The sequence below is a fragment of the Periophthalmus magnuspinnatus genome, chromosome 7, assembly GCF_009829125.3.
Source record: "Periophthalmus magnuspinnatus isolate fPerMag1 chromosome 7, fPerMag1.2.pri, whole genome shotgun sequence".
Lineage (NCBI taxonomy): Eukaryota > Metazoa > Chordata > Actinopteri > Gobiiformes > Gobiidae > Periophthalmus > Periophthalmus magnuspinnatus.
In genome coordinates, this window is record NC_047132.1 from 31,538,848 (window position 1) to 31,557,558 (window position 18,711).

Sequence of the window (18,711 nt, forward strand, 5' to 3'; positions counted from 1 at the left end):
TTGCAAAGTAAGCTTTATTGCCAAAGACAAAATATTTCCGTTTTATTGTATCCAGATCATGAACAGTCCAACAGCTGTATTGTATTTAGCGTTTTTTTTTTTGGCCCTTGTTTTTAGACACAACCATTTGACACGTACGATTTCACACAATTGCCAAACATGAATATTTATTTATTTAAAATCCACAAATGGTTTGCACCGAATCCGGGTCAAATCATGCAGTTATTTGTGAACGAGCCACAGCACAGTCCTTCATGAACGATGTCATGGCAGATATTCAAACAGAACGATACAGTCGTGCTTTAAACATAGACACGCCCACAGACACAATGGCACTGAACACGGCTGAAAGAAAAACCACACAGGCTTAAAACGATCGTGTTTGTTAGAGAACGGCACGCCTTTTTTTTCTTACACAGCAAATTTGGTAGTTTAAATTATATCAAAAGTGCTCTACGTATCGTTTCTGTCCATGGAGATGTTTAAAAGCTCTGGTCCACGCTGAGATCGCCTCTCCACAGACTTTACCTGGAGAAATAACGTCTTTGTAATGCTCCAAAGTACGGCATTAAACGTCTCAGTCGCCAAGTTACAAGTCAAATCTGTCACAACCCATTTTTTCCCATGGTATTTTGTTGTTTTTTTATCAATAAAATACCAATAACTGAAGGTTGTATGGTCATTTTAATGCCTTACTGTGAAATATTCGAGGCAAAGAAGTAACATCTCCATGGATACGGGCAGAAAAGTTACACAGTGCGTCTATACTTCGATGCAAGCGCGTTCGTTTTGATGTGACAAAGTGGAAGATCTGATTTGTTAAAAAATAAAATAAAACACGTACGATATTGCACTTTTCATCAGCTCACGGACGCAGAGGAAGCAAAAATGATTCAAATATTTGCACGGCAGTGACAAGAGCAGCGCGGGATTTAAGCTCGGGTCCGCGCGGAGACGCTCTGAACACCTGCTGTCATGGCAACACCACCATCACGGCCGAGAGCTGCTGCTTCTGCTGATTCGAAGGGGCGAGCGAGGAGACGACTTCTTCTACATTGTGTTGTGTTTTGTGTGTGTGTTTTGTTTTTTTTCCCCCTCGCCAATTAAAACGCAACCTCGACCCCTTCCCTCCCGGCCGCCGCGCCCTCCCACACGATCAATCCGACCCCGGGAATCAACCGGCGCCAACTCATTACGTTCACATTTCGCCGGGCACGTTTTTATCCTGCAGGATCTTGACTCGAGAAGGAAAAATACCGATAGCTCGACACGAAATTCGCAAGAGTCGGACCTGATTTTTAACGCTTAAACTCATAATTAAACCTCAAATCTTGAAGCCCCGATTGACAAAACGGCTTTTAAATTTTCCGATAATTTGCGTTAACGGAAAAATACACGTTTTAATTCGATGCGTCCTCGATAAATCCGGCAGTATTTTAACTTGAGAAGCAAAGTCCAACCTGCTGAACCTGTTTATAACTTAAATACGGCAGTCGATTAAAACTATAACTATATTTTTAAACCTATCTATCTACGTTAAACTCGGTCGTATGTATATTTATATTTATACGCTGTACATTACAAGTGCAGAGATCGTAATGTAAAAACGAAATCTTTGGTTCAAAATGATATAAATACATTAAAGTTATACACTGCAGACATAGCTTCATATATAATAAATCTTCCATAGTTTTAAATATAGCCTTTACTGTAGGAGTATATATTCGTAATCTCTATAAGTTTCTGTTAGTCTAGATAGAAATATGTATGTTAAGTACTGTATTTCTTTTGTTAATGGGTAGCGTTTTTAGCAACAACACATTCACGAGGCTTGAACCACGAGGAGCACAGATAAAAAACAACAACGACAACGACGACTTTCCCCCTCGACCTGGACACGTAACATTTACCCATCCACCGCCAATCATGCAAAACGGAAATAAACCACCACTACGATGTCAAAGTAACCATTAGAAATCCATACACACTTACATACTGTACACGGGATACTTCAAAGTGCACCATTTCCCACAGATTTAACGATATCGAACTCAAGTAAAGGGGGTCAAAGGGCAAATAAAACGTGGAATAGCTGGGGTTTTTTTTTTTGTTTTTTTTGTAGCACACAGCAGCACTGAACTTAGTGTAGGCACGATCTCGCTTCGCTTTTTACATTATCGACAAACCTGAACAAAAAACCACAGCTATTTAACCAAAGGGAACCGCTACGAGCACACAAACCCACAGGTAGACAGTACGTTTTCTCACTGCATAGAGTTCAAAACACAATCCGGCAGTTGGCTGTACCACGCCGCAGTCGCCCGACCCAACGCTCGCGCCGCACCTCCGTCTGTACATAGTGGCTAGCGTACCTCTAGAATTATATATAACCTCTGTTCCGTTCCCGTTGGCAGCTCAGTTGGCCTGGACTGGTTTGGGTCCCACTGCGACGCCGTTACAATCGAGAATATACTGCAGGCAGCTGTTAGGAGGGCGGCCATCTTTGAGAGGCTCGCCGGCGGTTTCTCCTTTCAAACCGGTGCCCTGGAAACGACAACAAAAAAAAAAGTCAATCAGTCAGACGAGCGTGTGTATATGTTGACTGCAGTTTCGGTTTTGAACATAGACTGTTTATATAAATGGACGTAGCTAAACCGCTAGCCAAAATAGACAGAGATCATGAAAACTGTCCTCTCTCTGTAACTGCTGCTGTCAGACTCGTCGTTTTGGTTTTAAATGTTTCGTATTAACCCGCTCTACATGATCCTGGGGTTTTTATTTCACTGTTGTGTCTGTAAATCAAGATATGAACATTAATAACAGACAAATCAGGCGCCTTCTTTCCCCTAGAGTTAGCAACAGGTTTGATTGACAGTGCTACGTGCTAAACCTCGCTTTTGATTGGCTCTTTGGTTGCTATGATACTCAGTCGGAATTCTAAATATTAAACTTTGCTCTAAATTTGCCGTTATACCTGCTCTGGCCTCGATGAGCTTCATTTGGAGCTGAACGCTGTGGGTGACGTCAGACTCACTCAGTCACTTCTTTATACAGTGTGTTGATGTTTAATTCTGAGTATTTAAAAACTGTATAAATTAAACCTGCCACATTTTACTTCGAATCTACCAGTGGATTAAGACAATTGTACGTGAAATACATAAATACCAAAACAGACTCCACTGGTACACAGCTTAGCAGGGCTGGATGAAGTACTCAGCTTTGTTACTTAAGTAAAAGTACAGATACTGAGTAAGTAAAAGTATCACATGAAAAAATCTATTTGAGTAAAAGTATTTAAGTACCTGTTTAAGAGTAAAAAGTAAAAGTATTTCACATTGGTGTTGGTGTAAATGTAGTGATACTGATTAAAACTTAGACATTTTGTTCAACAGTAACAATATGAATCAGTTTCTTCATTTTTTGTGTATTTCTTTTTGTTTTGCTCAAAGCTGAAGCTTGAACTCGAAAACTTGAGTCGGGATGTTTCCACGAACACGGTAAAAATAACCCCTCAAATAAGATGAAAAGTACTTTTTACTTTTCAGTCCTGTTTAAAAATGTAGTGCAGCAGAAAGTACAGATACTGCTCTCAAATGTAGTAGAGTAAAAGTAAAAAGTATCTACTGTAAAATGTACTTGAATAAAGCATAGATACATAAAGTAAAATACAGATACCTATACATTCTACTTAAGTACAGTGCTTTACTGCTTGTACTTTACTTTTCACCACTTCAATTTAGTTTTTCTTTTTATTTATACATGAAAATCTCAGTGATATAAACGTGTCGTGGTCGTGTGGGGTCAGACCTGTGAGGGTTGGATGGTGGTGGGTCTCGGTGGTGCGTTCGCTTGTTTTTCTGCTAATGAGTTCATTTTGTCGAGCACCATGTCTGCGATGAGCTTCCTGTCCTCGGCCTGATGTTCTCCCACCAGAGGCATGGACGAGCCGACGAACTGTGGACCGGAGCAGAGGTGTCACGGTGTGATAAAGACGAGGAGTGGACAGGTACGGGCGACACAAAGGACAACGTTACAACTGCTGATTAACGGGAAACGAGCTAGCATGCTACTGTGCGCAGTGTCTCAAGGCTTATGCTAACTTTTATTAAACATATAGACGCATCTGTCCATTTATTTCTGCTTATCTGGGGCTGGGTCTTGGGGGCAGCAGTCTAAGCAGGGACCCCCCAGGCTTCCCTCACCCCAGACACTTCCTTCAGCTCCTCCGGTGGGACCCCAAAGCTGAGCCCAGAACACCTCCCTAAAGAGGCGTCCAAAAAGCAACAGATGCACGAGCCTCCTCAGCTGCTCCTCTTAACGCGGAGGAGCAGCGTCTCTACTCCAAGCGCCTCCCATTGAGTAAAAATATAAAACCTATTACAATTCAAATTAATTCAAATAAAGACTAACCATTTTTTTAATATGTAGAATAATTTAATTTGTGGTGTTGTCTTAATATTTATTATGCCTCAAAATTAGCGTTAGCGTTAGCATTGAGACGTAAATATGGCTCTTTATAAACACAGATGTGTCCTCCGGTGAACTATACAATTTATGTGTGTGCTGTTTAACATGAGTGACATCCACCTGCAGCTCCCTGTCCACCTGACCTTTAAATATTTATTCATTTCAGCGTAACTCAGCAAAAACAACACAGAGATCAGCTTGGGCGGGAAGTAGAGACGCTAACAGTGAGGCTGCCAGGTGTTGATGTGCACAGAGACGATTGAATGTGACCTGATAAAAGGTGAGGAGGGTTGTGTTGAAACTGTGATGGCTAAATTAATAGATTAAAGTGTGACTCAAACATGTGTGAAAGAAACAAAACACAACTGCAGGTCTGTTTTTGTTGAGCTAAAACATTATAAAGATATTTCCTTTAAGAAGCATCTGATCTATAACATTTTGAACTCTTACCTCTGTGATGTAATCTTTGCCGTCTTTTCCGTGTATGGCTTTGACAGCGCAGATGTCCAGCCCCCCGAAAATCTCCGAGCAGGTGTCGACCCAGAGCTTGTACCTAAAGAGCGAACACACAAATGAGACAAATGACAAATGAGAAATAATAAAACACACAGACTCCAGCCTCTGATTTAAACCTTCACTGTTTGACTCAGACGTTTGTTTCATAACAGGTGATGAGTTTAAACCATCACTCTATAAAAAAGAAGGTCAGCCATCGCATCTGTCAGAAGAACAACACTGTGTACATGTATTTATAAAATGTATTTATGAAATGTATTTATAAAATGTATTTATAAAATGTATTTATCTGGGACGACAACGACGACAGACTGACTCAATATCTCACTTGTTTGTTGAACTTTGATACAGGAACTTTTAATACAAGATCTCATGATGGTCTGCGTCTAAAAACTGAATACAGAGAAGGAGAGGACAGGGGAAAGAGAAGAGGAGAGAGAGAAGAAGAGAAGAGAGGGAGAGAAAGATGAGCGGATGAGACAAAGGAGAAGAGAGGAGAGCAGGAGTGGGTGAGAGGGAGTGAGAGAGGAGTAGGAGAGAAAGAGGAGTGGATGAGAGAGGAGAAGACAAAGAGGAGAGAGATAGGGGAGGAGGAGAGAAAAAGAGGAGAGGATGGGAGAGGTGGAGAAGAACTTTTTATACAAGATCTCATGATTGTCTACGTCTAAAAACTAAACAATAGAGAAGAGGAGAGAGGGAGTGAGGAGGAATGAGGAGAGAGAAAGAGGAGCAGATGAGAGAGGAGGAAACAAAGAGGAGAGGAAAAGCAAGGCAGGAGGGGAGGAGAGAGAGGACTAGAGAGGGAGGAGAGGAGGAGTGAGGGGGAAGGGAGAAGGGAGGAGGTGGAGAAGAACTTTTAACACAAGAGAAAGAGGAGAGGAGTGAGGGAGTAGAGAGAAAGAGGAGGAGAGGAGAGGAGGAGTGAGGGGGAAGGGAGGAGGTGGAGAAGACCTTTTAACACATGATCTCATGATTGTCTCTGTCTAAAAACCGTCCGCACTAGAAATGAAACGGGGGAAAAAAGCTTTTGGTCATTTTTCTTCCCAAAAATGGAACATATTTGACGAACATGTAAAACTCTCTCCACTGCAGAACTTTAATAATGTGGAGATAAACATTTATCATCAACCTGCTCCTGTTTTTAATGTTTTAAATGGACTTATATACATGTATGTGTTCTGTTTGTTTTAGTTTGTATCTTGCCCTTGTATAAATAACTAAAAATAAAAATACATTTATAATACGCAGTTCCTCAGGGCTCCACTAGGTGTCCTTAAACTTACCTGTCTGTCATAGCCACTCGTTCAAGCATCGCAGACCCCGTGTTGGTCTTCCAGTTTCCAGATATAGAAGTCCTCCTGAAGCGCACAACATTAGCTCAGCGTATAGTCACGTACGCTAACGGTAAAAACGCACCTTTATTTAAAACAAACATACATGTAGGCTTTGTAGTCACCGCCGATCTTCTGGATTCTGATGTCGTACTTGGAGTCGATGAGCGGCTCTGTGGTCGTGTACGTTTGGGTTAAAGCCACGACACTCGCAATATCCTGGAACTTTGTGTGATTGTCGGCTTTAACCTGGACACGGAAAGAAAAATAAACTTTGAAAGATAGATTTAAGGCGGTATCACAAGATAAAAAAAAGGCCTGTGGTGTCAATTCAAGTTTATTTCTTTATTTAAAACAACTTCAGATGATCAAAGTGCTTCATAAAAAAATAAAAAAAACAACAGGTAAAACGATGCAGAGGAAAAGTCAAATGAAACGGCAAGATGTCCTGTGTTGCTAATGTTAAATGCCAGGGAGAAGAGGTGTGTTTTCAGTCTAGTCTTAAAACGGCGTTAAAGACAGAGGATCCGACAGGCAGAGGGCGCTGTTCCATTAGTCTGGACACTTTTAAAAATGAAACTTGGCGTGAAAAGGGTATTAAGTAAAGTTTCCGCACTTTTTTTGTAGTTTGACAGTTCATTCGTGTTTTGTGTAATACTTGGACCTCTATTATGAGACTTTAAAAACATATTTTATCACAATTCTGGTGCCATAATAACTTTATATCGCCATCATTGAAATAATAAAGAATCGAGATATTAATTTCACCCACTCTTATTTGTGCTGTGGTTTGAGAAAATGAAGCACGTTTCTCTGTCGGTTTCTGTCTGTCTGATATTTATTGTCGGTTACAGCAAAACAGTCGGGTTAAAGGCAGCGTCCACAGCGAAATTCAAAGCAGAGTCAAGTGAGTCGTGTCTTAAGCGACGTCTCAAGAAGAATCTAGAGCTGCGTCTTAAGCTGAGTCTAAACTAGATGAGAGTGTAGTCGTCTTTTAGTGGGGGTTTCACGTTAAGAAATTTAAAGCACAGTCGAACAGGGTTAAGTTTTATAACGCTTCCGGAGTAGTGGCCACACATTTTTGGAGATGAGAGGGACTACAGATAAGAAATGTGGCCTTAAAAATCACCGGAACACAGCCATTACCTTCCCTTAGTGTGAAATATTGTCAAGAAAAAGATCTGTTTTACCTGTCGAGTTGAGGAATATCATATTTCCATACCACAAACGCACAACATACACCAACTCTTTCATATTTATCCAACTATCTATTATGTTTTTTCATGAACTTGCACTTGTTTTCCGTCATACCTTTCCCATGCCGGAGTGAGCGTGTCCAATCTTCACGACTACGGGGAACGTCGGCATGCTGACCTGAAAATAAACAAAAGAATTCCCATTATATTCCTTATTCATATTATGCTGTTTTCTCTGTGTTCTAATGTCGTTTCCTCGTCACAAAGAGACCTGGAGTTGTGCTTTGTTTTGTTTCATTCACACACGTTTAACGCACAAACCCTGCATATTTAGGCTGAGAAAACGCTCTGTTCCACCTTGTGATGTCATCATGTGGTGATACAGGAAGTGCTCCGCTGTGTTTTTAAACTCCACACACCTTCATTTCTAGAATCATTTGGATCATTTCAGTCCTGGAATTGCCCATCTCGACTGAACTAAAGGTAAAAGGAGCTGTTAAAATAGTTGAAAACTACCACTTCGTGACATCACAAGGTGGAACAGAGCGTTTTAAGCTTCGAAGATGTTACAGATTAATAATAAAGTGTTACTCAAACATGTGTGAATGAAACAAAACACAACTCCGGGTCCGTTTTTGATGAGATAACAACATTAAAACACGACTTAACGCTCACAAGAGTCCATTTTGCGTAATATGGAACCTTTAAATAAAACTCCTCACCATTTCTTTATAGTTTGGATAAAACGTCTGCTCGATCAAAGGGAACTTCTCGGCCCCCAGCTTCCTGTGAGTGTTAATTAGTTGAGCGAACTGGACAGAGAAGAGAGACAGTAATTAAACTCAAGGGGCAGGGAAGAGATAAATCTTTGTTCAAATCCATCCATGAGTTTCTTAAAAATGCACAATTACCATAGCAATTAGTAATTCAAAAATATCTGTTAAACGGTTAAAATGAATAGATCCAGTTTTTCCCTCCATTTTTTGTTGAAACTATGACAGAGGCTCCTTCATTTTAGTAATAATAGTAGCACCGTTTATGTATAAAATATTTTACAATTTGAAGTCAAAAATAGTCAATGCATCTTCAATCTCCAATTAATATTTTAGCACAATATTGTTGCATTTTTTATTTTTATTTCATTATTTCTCTGTTAAATCAACGTATTCTCCAGCTTTTTTGATCCATGTTTTTCAAAGTGAGTCAAAATTTGCATTATTACCATGGAAATTAACAATCCAACACAAAATACTATGGATTTTAAAGCGTGAAAAGTCCTCAAAATGGCGCCTATACACAGGTGACACCCATGAATAGGAGCTCACTGTCGCATTTTGCACTTATTGGAGACAGTAGACAAACACAGAGCAGTTAACAGCCTACCGCCCATGGCTTGTCACAAAGATTATAGATGGACTCCAGAGAGTTGACGCTGGGGACTCCTCCGTACTGCAGGCCGATAATCAGGTTTCGGAAGTCCTCGTTGTGGGTCATGCTGAAGGCGTGCTGGCGTATCAGGACAAAGTCAGGCTTAAAGGACCTGGAAAAAAAACATTACAGATATATTATCAGGAATACAGCAAATTTGGAGATGAGCTCAATCTGTCAGTCAGTTTTCTTTGGACAGAGTCTTCCACGCGCGCAGAAACTCCGAGCGCTTTACGCAGAGTTAAAATGAGAACGATTAGCGTAACGTAAAGGTAAAGGTTCACGTAGTTGGTTAAGTTTTAATCTACGGTACATAATTTACACATAAGGTCAGTTACACAGTTAAAATGGACAGTTTTGACATTAATTATTCATAAAAATGTGTCTTTAATTCAGATTTTAAAATACAGTGGTCCCTCGTTTATCGCAGAGGTTCTAAAAATAATCCGCAACAGGCGAAATCAGCTTTATTTTTACAATTATTCTCTCTGTTTTTTCACTTTATACACTTTTCTCACATTTCTCTCTCGTTTAAACTCTCTCAAAGTTCAAACCTTCGTAGGCGTCTTTGTCGGTGCAGAACGTTTCATCGACATTGTGGGTTTTGTCGGGGAGAAAACAAATTGCAAACATACAGCACTTCAGAGTCACACCGCGATCCAATGTTTATGTAAATTTGTCTGAACACATTCTGTACTGGACAGGAGACACGGCACGGAGGAGACTGATGGACAATGGTCTACGGTCCAACAGCCAATCAGGACGCACGACACAATGGTCTACAGTCCAACAGCCAATCAGGACGCAGAACACAATGGTCTACAGTCCAACAGCCAATCAGGACGCAGAACACAATGCACGTTCAGACAATATAAAAAAACATGTAAAACTGCACTAAAAAAATCTGCAAAACAGCGAGACCGCGAAAGGTGAACCGCGATATAGTGAGGGACGACTGTAAAACGAACATTTTAAGACCAAAATGACATATACGGTCTATATTTACTATCGTACCTGATAACTTTAGTGCCGTTCCTCAGCACTTGCATGTTCACGGTGCACGTCCCGTTCGCGTTCGCCACGACGTTGATCTCCTTAAATTCAGCCTTGAAACAGACAAATAAACACAGAAAACTTGAAACATACCAGTGTAAATCTTTACGTTCTTTACATGGTCTTGTGCACGTACCTGCTCTACTTTGAGGTCATAATCACCGTACACCTTCTTTCCACGGAGTAACTTGGCCCTGTAAAAATAAAACAGTTTTTGTAATTATAGACGTAAATATAGTTTAAATAAGTTTGTAACTGTTTGAATATTTTTTTGTTTGGTCCATTTTAGAAGCGGATTAGTCCAAATTAGCTCTTTTTATGTTTTTGTATTGATTTTCAAAGTTTCATATTACATTAAAGGTGCACTATGTAACATTTGTGGACTTGCTTGTTTCCATGGAGACTTTACTGTGCTTTGCCAGGAATTTTCCACTGCATGGCTTTATATTTGTCAACCTCATCAAGTTTACACCATCGAGCTCAGTTACAGGTCAGTAAACACGATAAAAATGCGTGTTTGCTATTAAAATATGTTTTAATAAAGACTCCAGGCAAAGCGATAACATCTCCATGGAGACGAGCAAGTTACATAGTGCGTCTTTAAAGCAGATCTACTCTGAAAAATCAGCTTTTCAGAGCCGTTAGCCTTGTTATAGTCGTTTCCTTCTCATTTACCCTCTGACGCTGTTTTTGGAGTGATTTGTGCAAGTTTGGATCTTTAATTCTCAAGACGCCATTTTGCCCATAAATCCCCGTTTTCACCTCCACCTTGTTGGGCAATTTTACTTTAATTGGTGATACTCTTCTGGTTGACTCGCTAGTGTGATGTGCATCTATCCATAGGGGGCGCCAACAGTTACACGTCTCTTTGTTGCGATGACGTTTACGGCGACGTCGGCTCCACTGGACACCATCATTTTCTAACGCAGAACTCAGTGGACTTGTTTCTTTTATTAAGTCGTTTTAGATGAATATTGCGATTTAAAATGTGCAAATTTTAACATAATGATCCATAATTTCTTCTTCCCACTCCTTTTTGATCTTATATAAGGATTAATTTGTGAAATGTGCTTTAAGTGTAACCAATACATGTGCTCAAAATAAATAAATAAAATAAAAAATAAATAAATAAATAAAAAAAAAAAAAAAAAAAAAAAAAAAAAAAAAAAAAAAATACATAAAATGGGTCTAGGCGTGGGACGATATTGAAATTTTATGTGACGATTACCACGTTCAAAATATTTGCGATAAACGACTGTATGACGCCAATTATTAAAGTTGCAGATAGTTTAAAATGTTATGGATTAGAATCATTATAATTTTAATATTATGAATAAGTTACATGTTTAAACAACTGTTATAGTGTTGTACTCTGTCATCAGTGAAGACAACAACGATTTAACAAAGAATATGATGGATGAGCAGGGCCGTCCACTGAAATTTGGGGGCCCGGGGCAATAATCCTCCCATGGGGCCCCCTATAATGCAAATTAATAGGAAGAGTCTCCAATTCTGATCCCCTTTGTCCCCCCAATAAACTCCCCTGTAGTTAAGTCGTTTTTTTCTGCACATTCTGGTGATATAACAGCGATTATCTTCATTAACCGATGAAAATTAGCTTTAGTCAGCTAACTCGGGCACATTTACATTTTTTTTTGTAATGTTGATTAATGTGCATTGTCCCTTTTTTTAAATAAATAAATACATACATAAAATAAATAAATTAACGATTATCACGATTATATAAAATGTCTCACGAACGATTATTGTGGACCCTTTTTATTGTTCCGTCCTTACTGGTGTCATAGATTATAACTATAGCGCAGACACAAACAGAATACGGTAAGTCTTTTTTAAGGTTCAAGGCGAAGAAGTAACCTCTCCATGGAGACAAAGACGCACTACGGAATTTATCTATTGGGATGTTTGCCACTTGCTTAAATCCTGGTTCATTCAGAGGTGCATTTCCTGCGGTAGTTCGTTATCGTTCAGCGTGGATTAATTCGTTTTTTTCCGTGCTAACCTCACCTAACCGGAGCCTATAGCTGCCTGTATATGCTGAATGTACAAATAAAACACAGACCTCTGACTCCGACTCGGCCGAGAATCATTTTTCAGGCTGAATTTTCCCTTCCGTAAAAGCGTCAGCCGTGACAGAGACAAACAAAGACGCCCACGGCCCTGTGAACGCTGTATCGGGTCTAAATGTAGGGTTCAGCAGAGAGCGGTTGAAAGGGACAATTGCCGGTTCACGTACAGTAAAACCAAACAAGAGGGAGGATGAAAGAGCGGCGCTGCGGTGGAGACGCTTTAGCTGCAAAAATGAGAACGGTCATGGATTGTTAAAGCTGGAATTTGGTCAAACCGGCAACTGGTTTGTGTTGAAAGTTGTAATTGTTCAGAGGGTCAGTTTGGTCACGTTTTTATATCGTTTTTCCAACTTTACGTCAAGGAACAACTCACCGATTTACACAAACAGGCCTGTTTTGGTAATTACTATATCGACTTATCAAACTGGAACTATATTTTTGGGGGTCAGTATTTATCTTTTGTACTATTTCTTTACTTTACTGGGACGTTTTTTGGTTATTTTTTGGCTATATGATGAGCTTTAAGCAGTAAAAGGTTGAATTAATAACTTGTCTGACTCATTACAGACACAAACTAACGACTAAACTGTTTCATTCTGCCGTTTATTTACTGCAGCTCATGATTTTTAACAATATTGTAGATTTAGAATAGTTTTTGTGGTTTAAATCTGCTCTTTTTGTGTCAATGGCTTAAATGCGCTTCAGTATTATCGTTTATCGTCTGCATTTACCTTTGGGTCAATGGACAAACGCTCTACCAACTGAGCCGCTGTTGCCCAAAATGAACAAAAGCCACAGTAAAAGTCTAGTGGTAAATTCTAAGCTTTAAACAGCCACACCGAGCTACAGATATAAACGTTTGCGCGTTCACAAACTCACAAAAAGGAACAAAACCGACATCTCAAGTCAAACCAGATCTGCTGCTTCAGTATTAAATGTTTTTTTTTTATCCTTTTGTCTGGCAGTAAACAACTGTGAGACTATATAAAAAAAGAACTATACTATGCAACTTTACAGCAGTATATTTCCGCTATACTTTTTCTTGAGTCTCTACGTTTCAATTCAATTCAGTTTTATTTACGTAGGACATTTAAAATACAACTTAAGCTGCCCAAAGTGCTTCACATAAACAACAACAAACAAAAACAGATACTTTAAATATGACGCAGAGGTAAAGAACAATAAAACAATAAAACACCACGATGTTTTGTTGAGCTAAGACCAAATGTCAGAGGGTCAGAAGGGTTTTTAATCTGGTCTTAAACTGCGCTACAGGCTGAGACTTTCCCTAAATTATGTTAAAACGAATCTTATTTTAGGACGTTTTGAAGAGAAGAGTCAAGACTTTTTAAGCCTCGGTCCACAGCAAAAGAAAAAAAAATCTATTCTGTAACTGGACAAAGGTTTTAGAGAGAAGACGTTTGGCTGCTCTTCTTCAGTTCCGGTCAGATTCCTGCTGGACACTGTCTTTTATCTGTCTGAAGGAGGCGCTAACTGCACTGAAGCGAAGTAACATGCCTGATTGTTTACAGCTTCTGTTTGTTGGCATGAACTGCACCTGAGTCATGTTTCGTATAATCGTTCAGGGCTCTAATGGGGTCTCTCACACCTATTAGCATACTGGCTAGCACTACTGTTTTCCTTGTTTACCTTTAGGTCTAACAATGGAGTTATACACAGGAGATAAATGATGTCTAAGGCCCCATTCCTGGTCACAGAAGGATGGTCTTTCCAAACTAAAACGGCCTCTTTAACTCCCTTTTCAAATTTTTTCTTTGGCTTAGATCTGTTTTCAGAGGAGCGGTTAGTGACTTTGAGATGGAGATGTTCAGCAGACTGGGTCCAGACGACAGAACTGAAGTGTTTCTTTAGCTCTAGATCAGACTGACCGACTGAAACATGTTCAGAGGAAAAACTGAATGTGTGAAGACATGAGGAAACAGGGGCGGAGACGGACATTTTTGGTTGGAGCGGCTGTGTTGGGGGGAGGCTAAGGTCTTCAATGTGGGTGCGCACTTTGTTTATTTTACTTTATTTTTTATTTAATGCAAGACAAACATAGAGAGTAGTCATGTACAGTAATGACAAGTGATGATGAGACATAACGGTAGATGTAACCGCTATTTAAAGTTGTATGTGACAAGTTTGTGTTGTGTTTTGTGTTTTGTGTGTGTGTGTGTGTGTGTGTGTGTGATATTTCCATGATTTTGGAGGGGGTAAGATGGGGACAGCAGAGGGGATTTAGTAATTTTAGTGATTTAGTCATTCGTAGTGAGAAAAGAAGATATGGAAAATGTAAATGGGGGTAAAAAATGAATAAATAATAAATAAATTAAGTTATAAAAAGGACAATAATAATAATAATAATAAAAATAAGAATAAATAAAATAATAACAAAATAATAACATAATAATAATAATAATAATAATAATAATAATAATAATAATAATAATAAATAAAATAATAATAATATTTTTATATATATATATATAATTTTGTATAATTTTTTTCTCTTTTGTGTATGCGTGTGTGTGTGACAGATATTTCCATGATATTGGAGGGGCTAAAGTGGGGACAGCAGAGGGGATTTAGTAATTTTAGTAATGTAGTAATTCATAGTGAGACAAGAAGATATGGAAAATGTAAATGGAAAGGGCAAGTAAAAGAAAGGACAAAAATATGTAATCATAATAATAATAATACAAAAAAATAATAATATTTTTTTCCCTTTCCTTCTATGTTATTTGCGTTTTCTCACTTAACATGTAAATATAAAACCTTTTAACAACAGAGCGCCCCCACAAACCTCCATTCATCATTTTTGCTTCACTTTTAAACAAGTTTCAAAGTCGTTATCTCCTGTAGTGATTTATAAAACCTAATATGCAATTCTTATTTGTTGTAGTCTCATTTTGGACACTCAAAATTTGAACCATTTGAACATTTTTCGTCGAGATTAGATGTGTTATGAAAGTGGGGCAAAAATCTGGAGGCTAGGGTCCCCTCGAGCCCCCTCTCTGGCGCCGCCCCTGGCTGGAAAACAACAGCCCAAAGATGACATTAGCGAGCGGTTGATCTCTCACCATTTTTGACTTTGTATAACTTTTTCTTCATAAATAAAATGGCTTATGATGTTAGTTTAATTAATCACAGTCTGTCAGTGACATTTAACACAAGAAAAAGTCAAGTTTCATTCTCCAAAGCTGCTTTTTCTGACGAACCGATCACTGACGATTAGAAATAAGATCTATATTTGGAAAGAGAAAAGTACCGGTAGATGTGAAGTTGGTTGTCGTGATTGAAGGGAATGAAGAGGACAAGCTGAGATGGTGCCAGAAGAAAAAATACTTTTACTTTAGACTTACAAATCAAAAAGCAACGGACAAGGGCAAAAATCTAAATGCTAAAACTACTTATGTAATTTAAAAATGTCCGAAACAACCGTCCGCCTCCACCAGCTTCCAGCAAGTATAATAAATGAATCCATAACTTTTGACATTATTCACAAAGCAATTAGATCCGATAGCTTCCTCCTGTTCGTGCTCGTCCTCGTCCTCTCTCGTCCTCGTCATAGTGTGGACGTGTTGAAGCATAATTAGCGAGGAAGCCAACCTGAATTATTCATTTTCCCAATCTAATTTGGGATTGCAGATCTCAGCTGGCTGTGGAGGAAAACAAGCTTTAAACATGGCTCACGGCTTCTCCTTCCAGACGTTTGGCCCCAAATTATAAGAAAGTAATACGGTACAAGCAAGAAACTTTTCATTATAACCCAATAAACCCACGCTGGAAGAAGGAACGCAAGAAAACAAGCGGTTTATTTACATTTCATATTATATAGTTGGGTTTATTATGTCTAGAAGGTGCTTTGTCATTCAGAGAAGCGCAGGGGGATTGCAAATTTAAGTGCGATATATAAATACCGGAACATTTAATACCAGATCACATGACTGTTTAAGGCGAAGGAGGAGCTGCACCAAAACTGAGACGCGAAAGAGGTTTTTTAGCCGTTTTCCTTAGAGTGTTTTCCATTTTTGGGAGCAAAACTGGAGACTTTGGTGACACAATCGCAATTTAACAAACTGGTAACAAAGTTTTATACGCACACCTGCTCCTGTTTTTATGTTTTTTATGGACTTATATACTTGTTGTTTTGTTAGTTTTTCTGTTTGTATTGTATTTTAAACAGTCTGCCTATGAAAAATAGAGTCCAAATGTTCTCATTGGGTTCCCCTGTATAAATAAAGAGAAAGAAAGAACGATATAGCCGATAAATAATGATATAAAAGACAAAAAATATAGTAAATGTACAATATTTTAAAAAAAACATGAGTTGAAATTGACTCTTAAGTAATGCGTTTGTATCTAAAATGAGTCACAGAAGTTATTTATTCAACTTTCTACAGCTCAAATCTTATCATATTGCAAAAAAATAACCAAAAATATCCCACTTTTGCAAAGAAAAAGTACTCATCTGTTATGTATTGTATATATGTATAGAAATATGTGTAGTATATGTATAATAGTCATCGTGACAAGCTATTTTTCACTAAAACAACTGAACTTAAACCCATTTCAGCAGAACCACAAACAGAGATCACCTCCATTGAACATCGTGACTTCATCAAGCGTGTCGTTGTTACTTTTACCACTGGGAATTGAACCCCCAACCCACTTAAACTCCTTAAAAAGACAAGCTTCTCTCTGGGGAAGACATCTCGGAAGCCGTTTAGCAAAAGAATAGGGTCGGGTTTGGCAGGGTCTTTTAGTTGGATCATTTATTTATTTCCAATCAATACTTTTTTTCTTCTTTCAGTACCAACGAGACGGAGATAAACGGGGTTCATTTTGGCCAGTTACAGCATTATGTAAGTACATCAATCTAATTAAATGCGACTTGCGAGCCATGGGAATATATAAATATGTAAAGTGGCATAGTTCTGTCAGTGATTCCCGTGAGAGCGTGAGGAGTAGACACCGCGACTGAATATAAATGCCGGTAACAAGGCAGCTTTTGCAATCACTCCCATACGCAGCCTAGATACAAAAACAACAACAACAACAACAACAAGTCAATTTGATAATAATCTTTATATTTTGGCTAAGGAAACGTCCAGATGGCGACCTTTTAAGCCTTTTCGATTATGGACCACTCACAAAACCTCAATCACAAGTTTCATAACATTATAGTGACTTTTTATTATGGTTTTCATATTGTTTGGGTGTTTTGAGGCATAAGGAACCACCACATGAATGCTCTGTTCCTCTTTGCTCTGTTTCAGCTGAGCCAATGTGAAAAACTGAGGTTAATTATTCCAGAAAACATGTTTTACTTGTATGGATTTGAGATGTGATAATAATGAAGATCACAATATGGTTTGGCAAGAAATTTAAAGGAAATAATTGTACAATCTAATAATAACATATGGCATCGCAAAGTGCAAAAAGGAGCATGAAATTAACAGTCATATTAAGCGTTCGGCTCCAGTCAAACGAAGCTCGTCGACACTAGCGGTTATAGCGGGGAATTTGGAGCCGAGTTCTGCATTTGGAATCCTGAACACGAGTATCATAGCAACCAAAGAGCCAATTCGGAGCAAGGTTGTTGAAAGTAATGCCCCTTTTCGCCCGCACCGCTGGTTTAGCTGAGAGCGGGCGCTTAGCAACGCTGTCAATCAAACCTGTTGCTAACGCTAACAGGGAAAGAAGGCACCTGATTTTTCTGTTATTAATGTTCAGATCTTGATTTACAGACACAATAGTGAAATAAAAACCCCAGGATCATGTAGAGGGGGTTAATACGAACATTTAAGACCAAAATGACGAGTCTGACAGCAGCAGGTACAGAGAGATGGCCGATGGAACGGAAAACGCATGCACTCCCTGTTTTAAACGCAGCAGCTAGCAGGTTAGCTATGTCCATTTATATCTACAGTCTACGAGCAAACCCAACGTATTTTTGTACCTGCTTTAATACATCTTAAACTGCAAAGAGAACAGTGTTGTCACGATGCTAAAATTTCGATACTTAGGAATAGACTCGATACTGATTCTGATACCAAGATGATGATAATAAAAACTCTCTTTCTTTAGACAATAGAACGTGATTTTCCACATTAAATGGTAGTATTTTCTTTTCTATTCCCATGTGTGTTATATCCGTGTAATCCCTCAGTGTCCAGTAGGTTCATAGTCGTCCGTGTGTGTATACTCGTCTGTGTGTTTATACTTTTTCTGATACAGCTCAACTTCGCTCTAAAGATACTAGCTTCATTTCTGTCCTTCTTTAGTATCGATACCTGCTCAAATAAGTATCTAGTCTTGATACTAGCTTTAGCATAAATCAGTATGTAATTTTCATCCCTAATATAGACACAGTCAACATTATTCATGTAGTGACTGAGGAAGACAGCGCCATCTGCTCTTCCTGTTAGGAGCAATTTATAGCACAACCAGCGATGGAACAAAACACACGTGTCTTTGTTCGTCTGGCAGCATCATCAATACAATGTAAATATTGAATAACCCAAAATAGGTTTGTTCTTATGTGAACATCTGCTCCTTTTGCTCATATAAAGTCACTGTCTGAAATATAGAATGTGAATTAAAGGTCTATATTATTCGAAATTG

General features: G+C 38.7%; 1 protein-coding gene across 4 annotated transcripts in view; it reads right to left on the reverse strand.

Annotated features, from left to right (window-relative positions):
* syn2a (synapsin IIa) overlaps positions 1 to 18,711 on the reverse strand; it is a 26,003-nt gene continuing 7,292 nt past the window's right edge. For all 4 annotated transcript variants that reach the window (XM_055223008.1, XM_055223007.1, XM_055223010.1 and 1 more), the window contains 10 exons: positions 10,128 to 10,185; positions 9,953 to 10,044; positions 8,894 to 9,050; positions 8,233 to 8,322; positions 7,626 to 7,688; positions 6,421 to 6,563; positions 6,267 to 6,341; positions 4,918 to 5,020; positions 3,808 to 3,954; positions 1 to 2,544 (listed from right to left, as the gene is read on the reverse strand). In XM_055223008.1, coding sequence (XP_055078983.1) covers positions 2,416 to 2,544; positions 3,808 to 3,954; positions 4,918 to 5,020; positions 6,267 to 6,341; positions 6,421 to 6,563; positions 7,626 to 7,688; positions 8,233 to 8,322; positions 8,894 to 9,050; positions 9,953 to 10,044; positions 10,128 to 10,185 — 1,057 coding nt within the window. In that variant the 3' untranslated portion in view covers positions 1 to 2,415. The remainder of the gene's footprint in view (positions 2,545 to 3,807; positions 3,955 to 4,917; positions 5,021 to 6,266; positions 6,342 to 6,420; positions 6,564 to 7,625; positions 7,689 to 8,232; positions 8,323 to 8,893; positions 9,051 to 9,952; positions 10,045 to 10,127; positions 10,186 to 18,711) is intronic.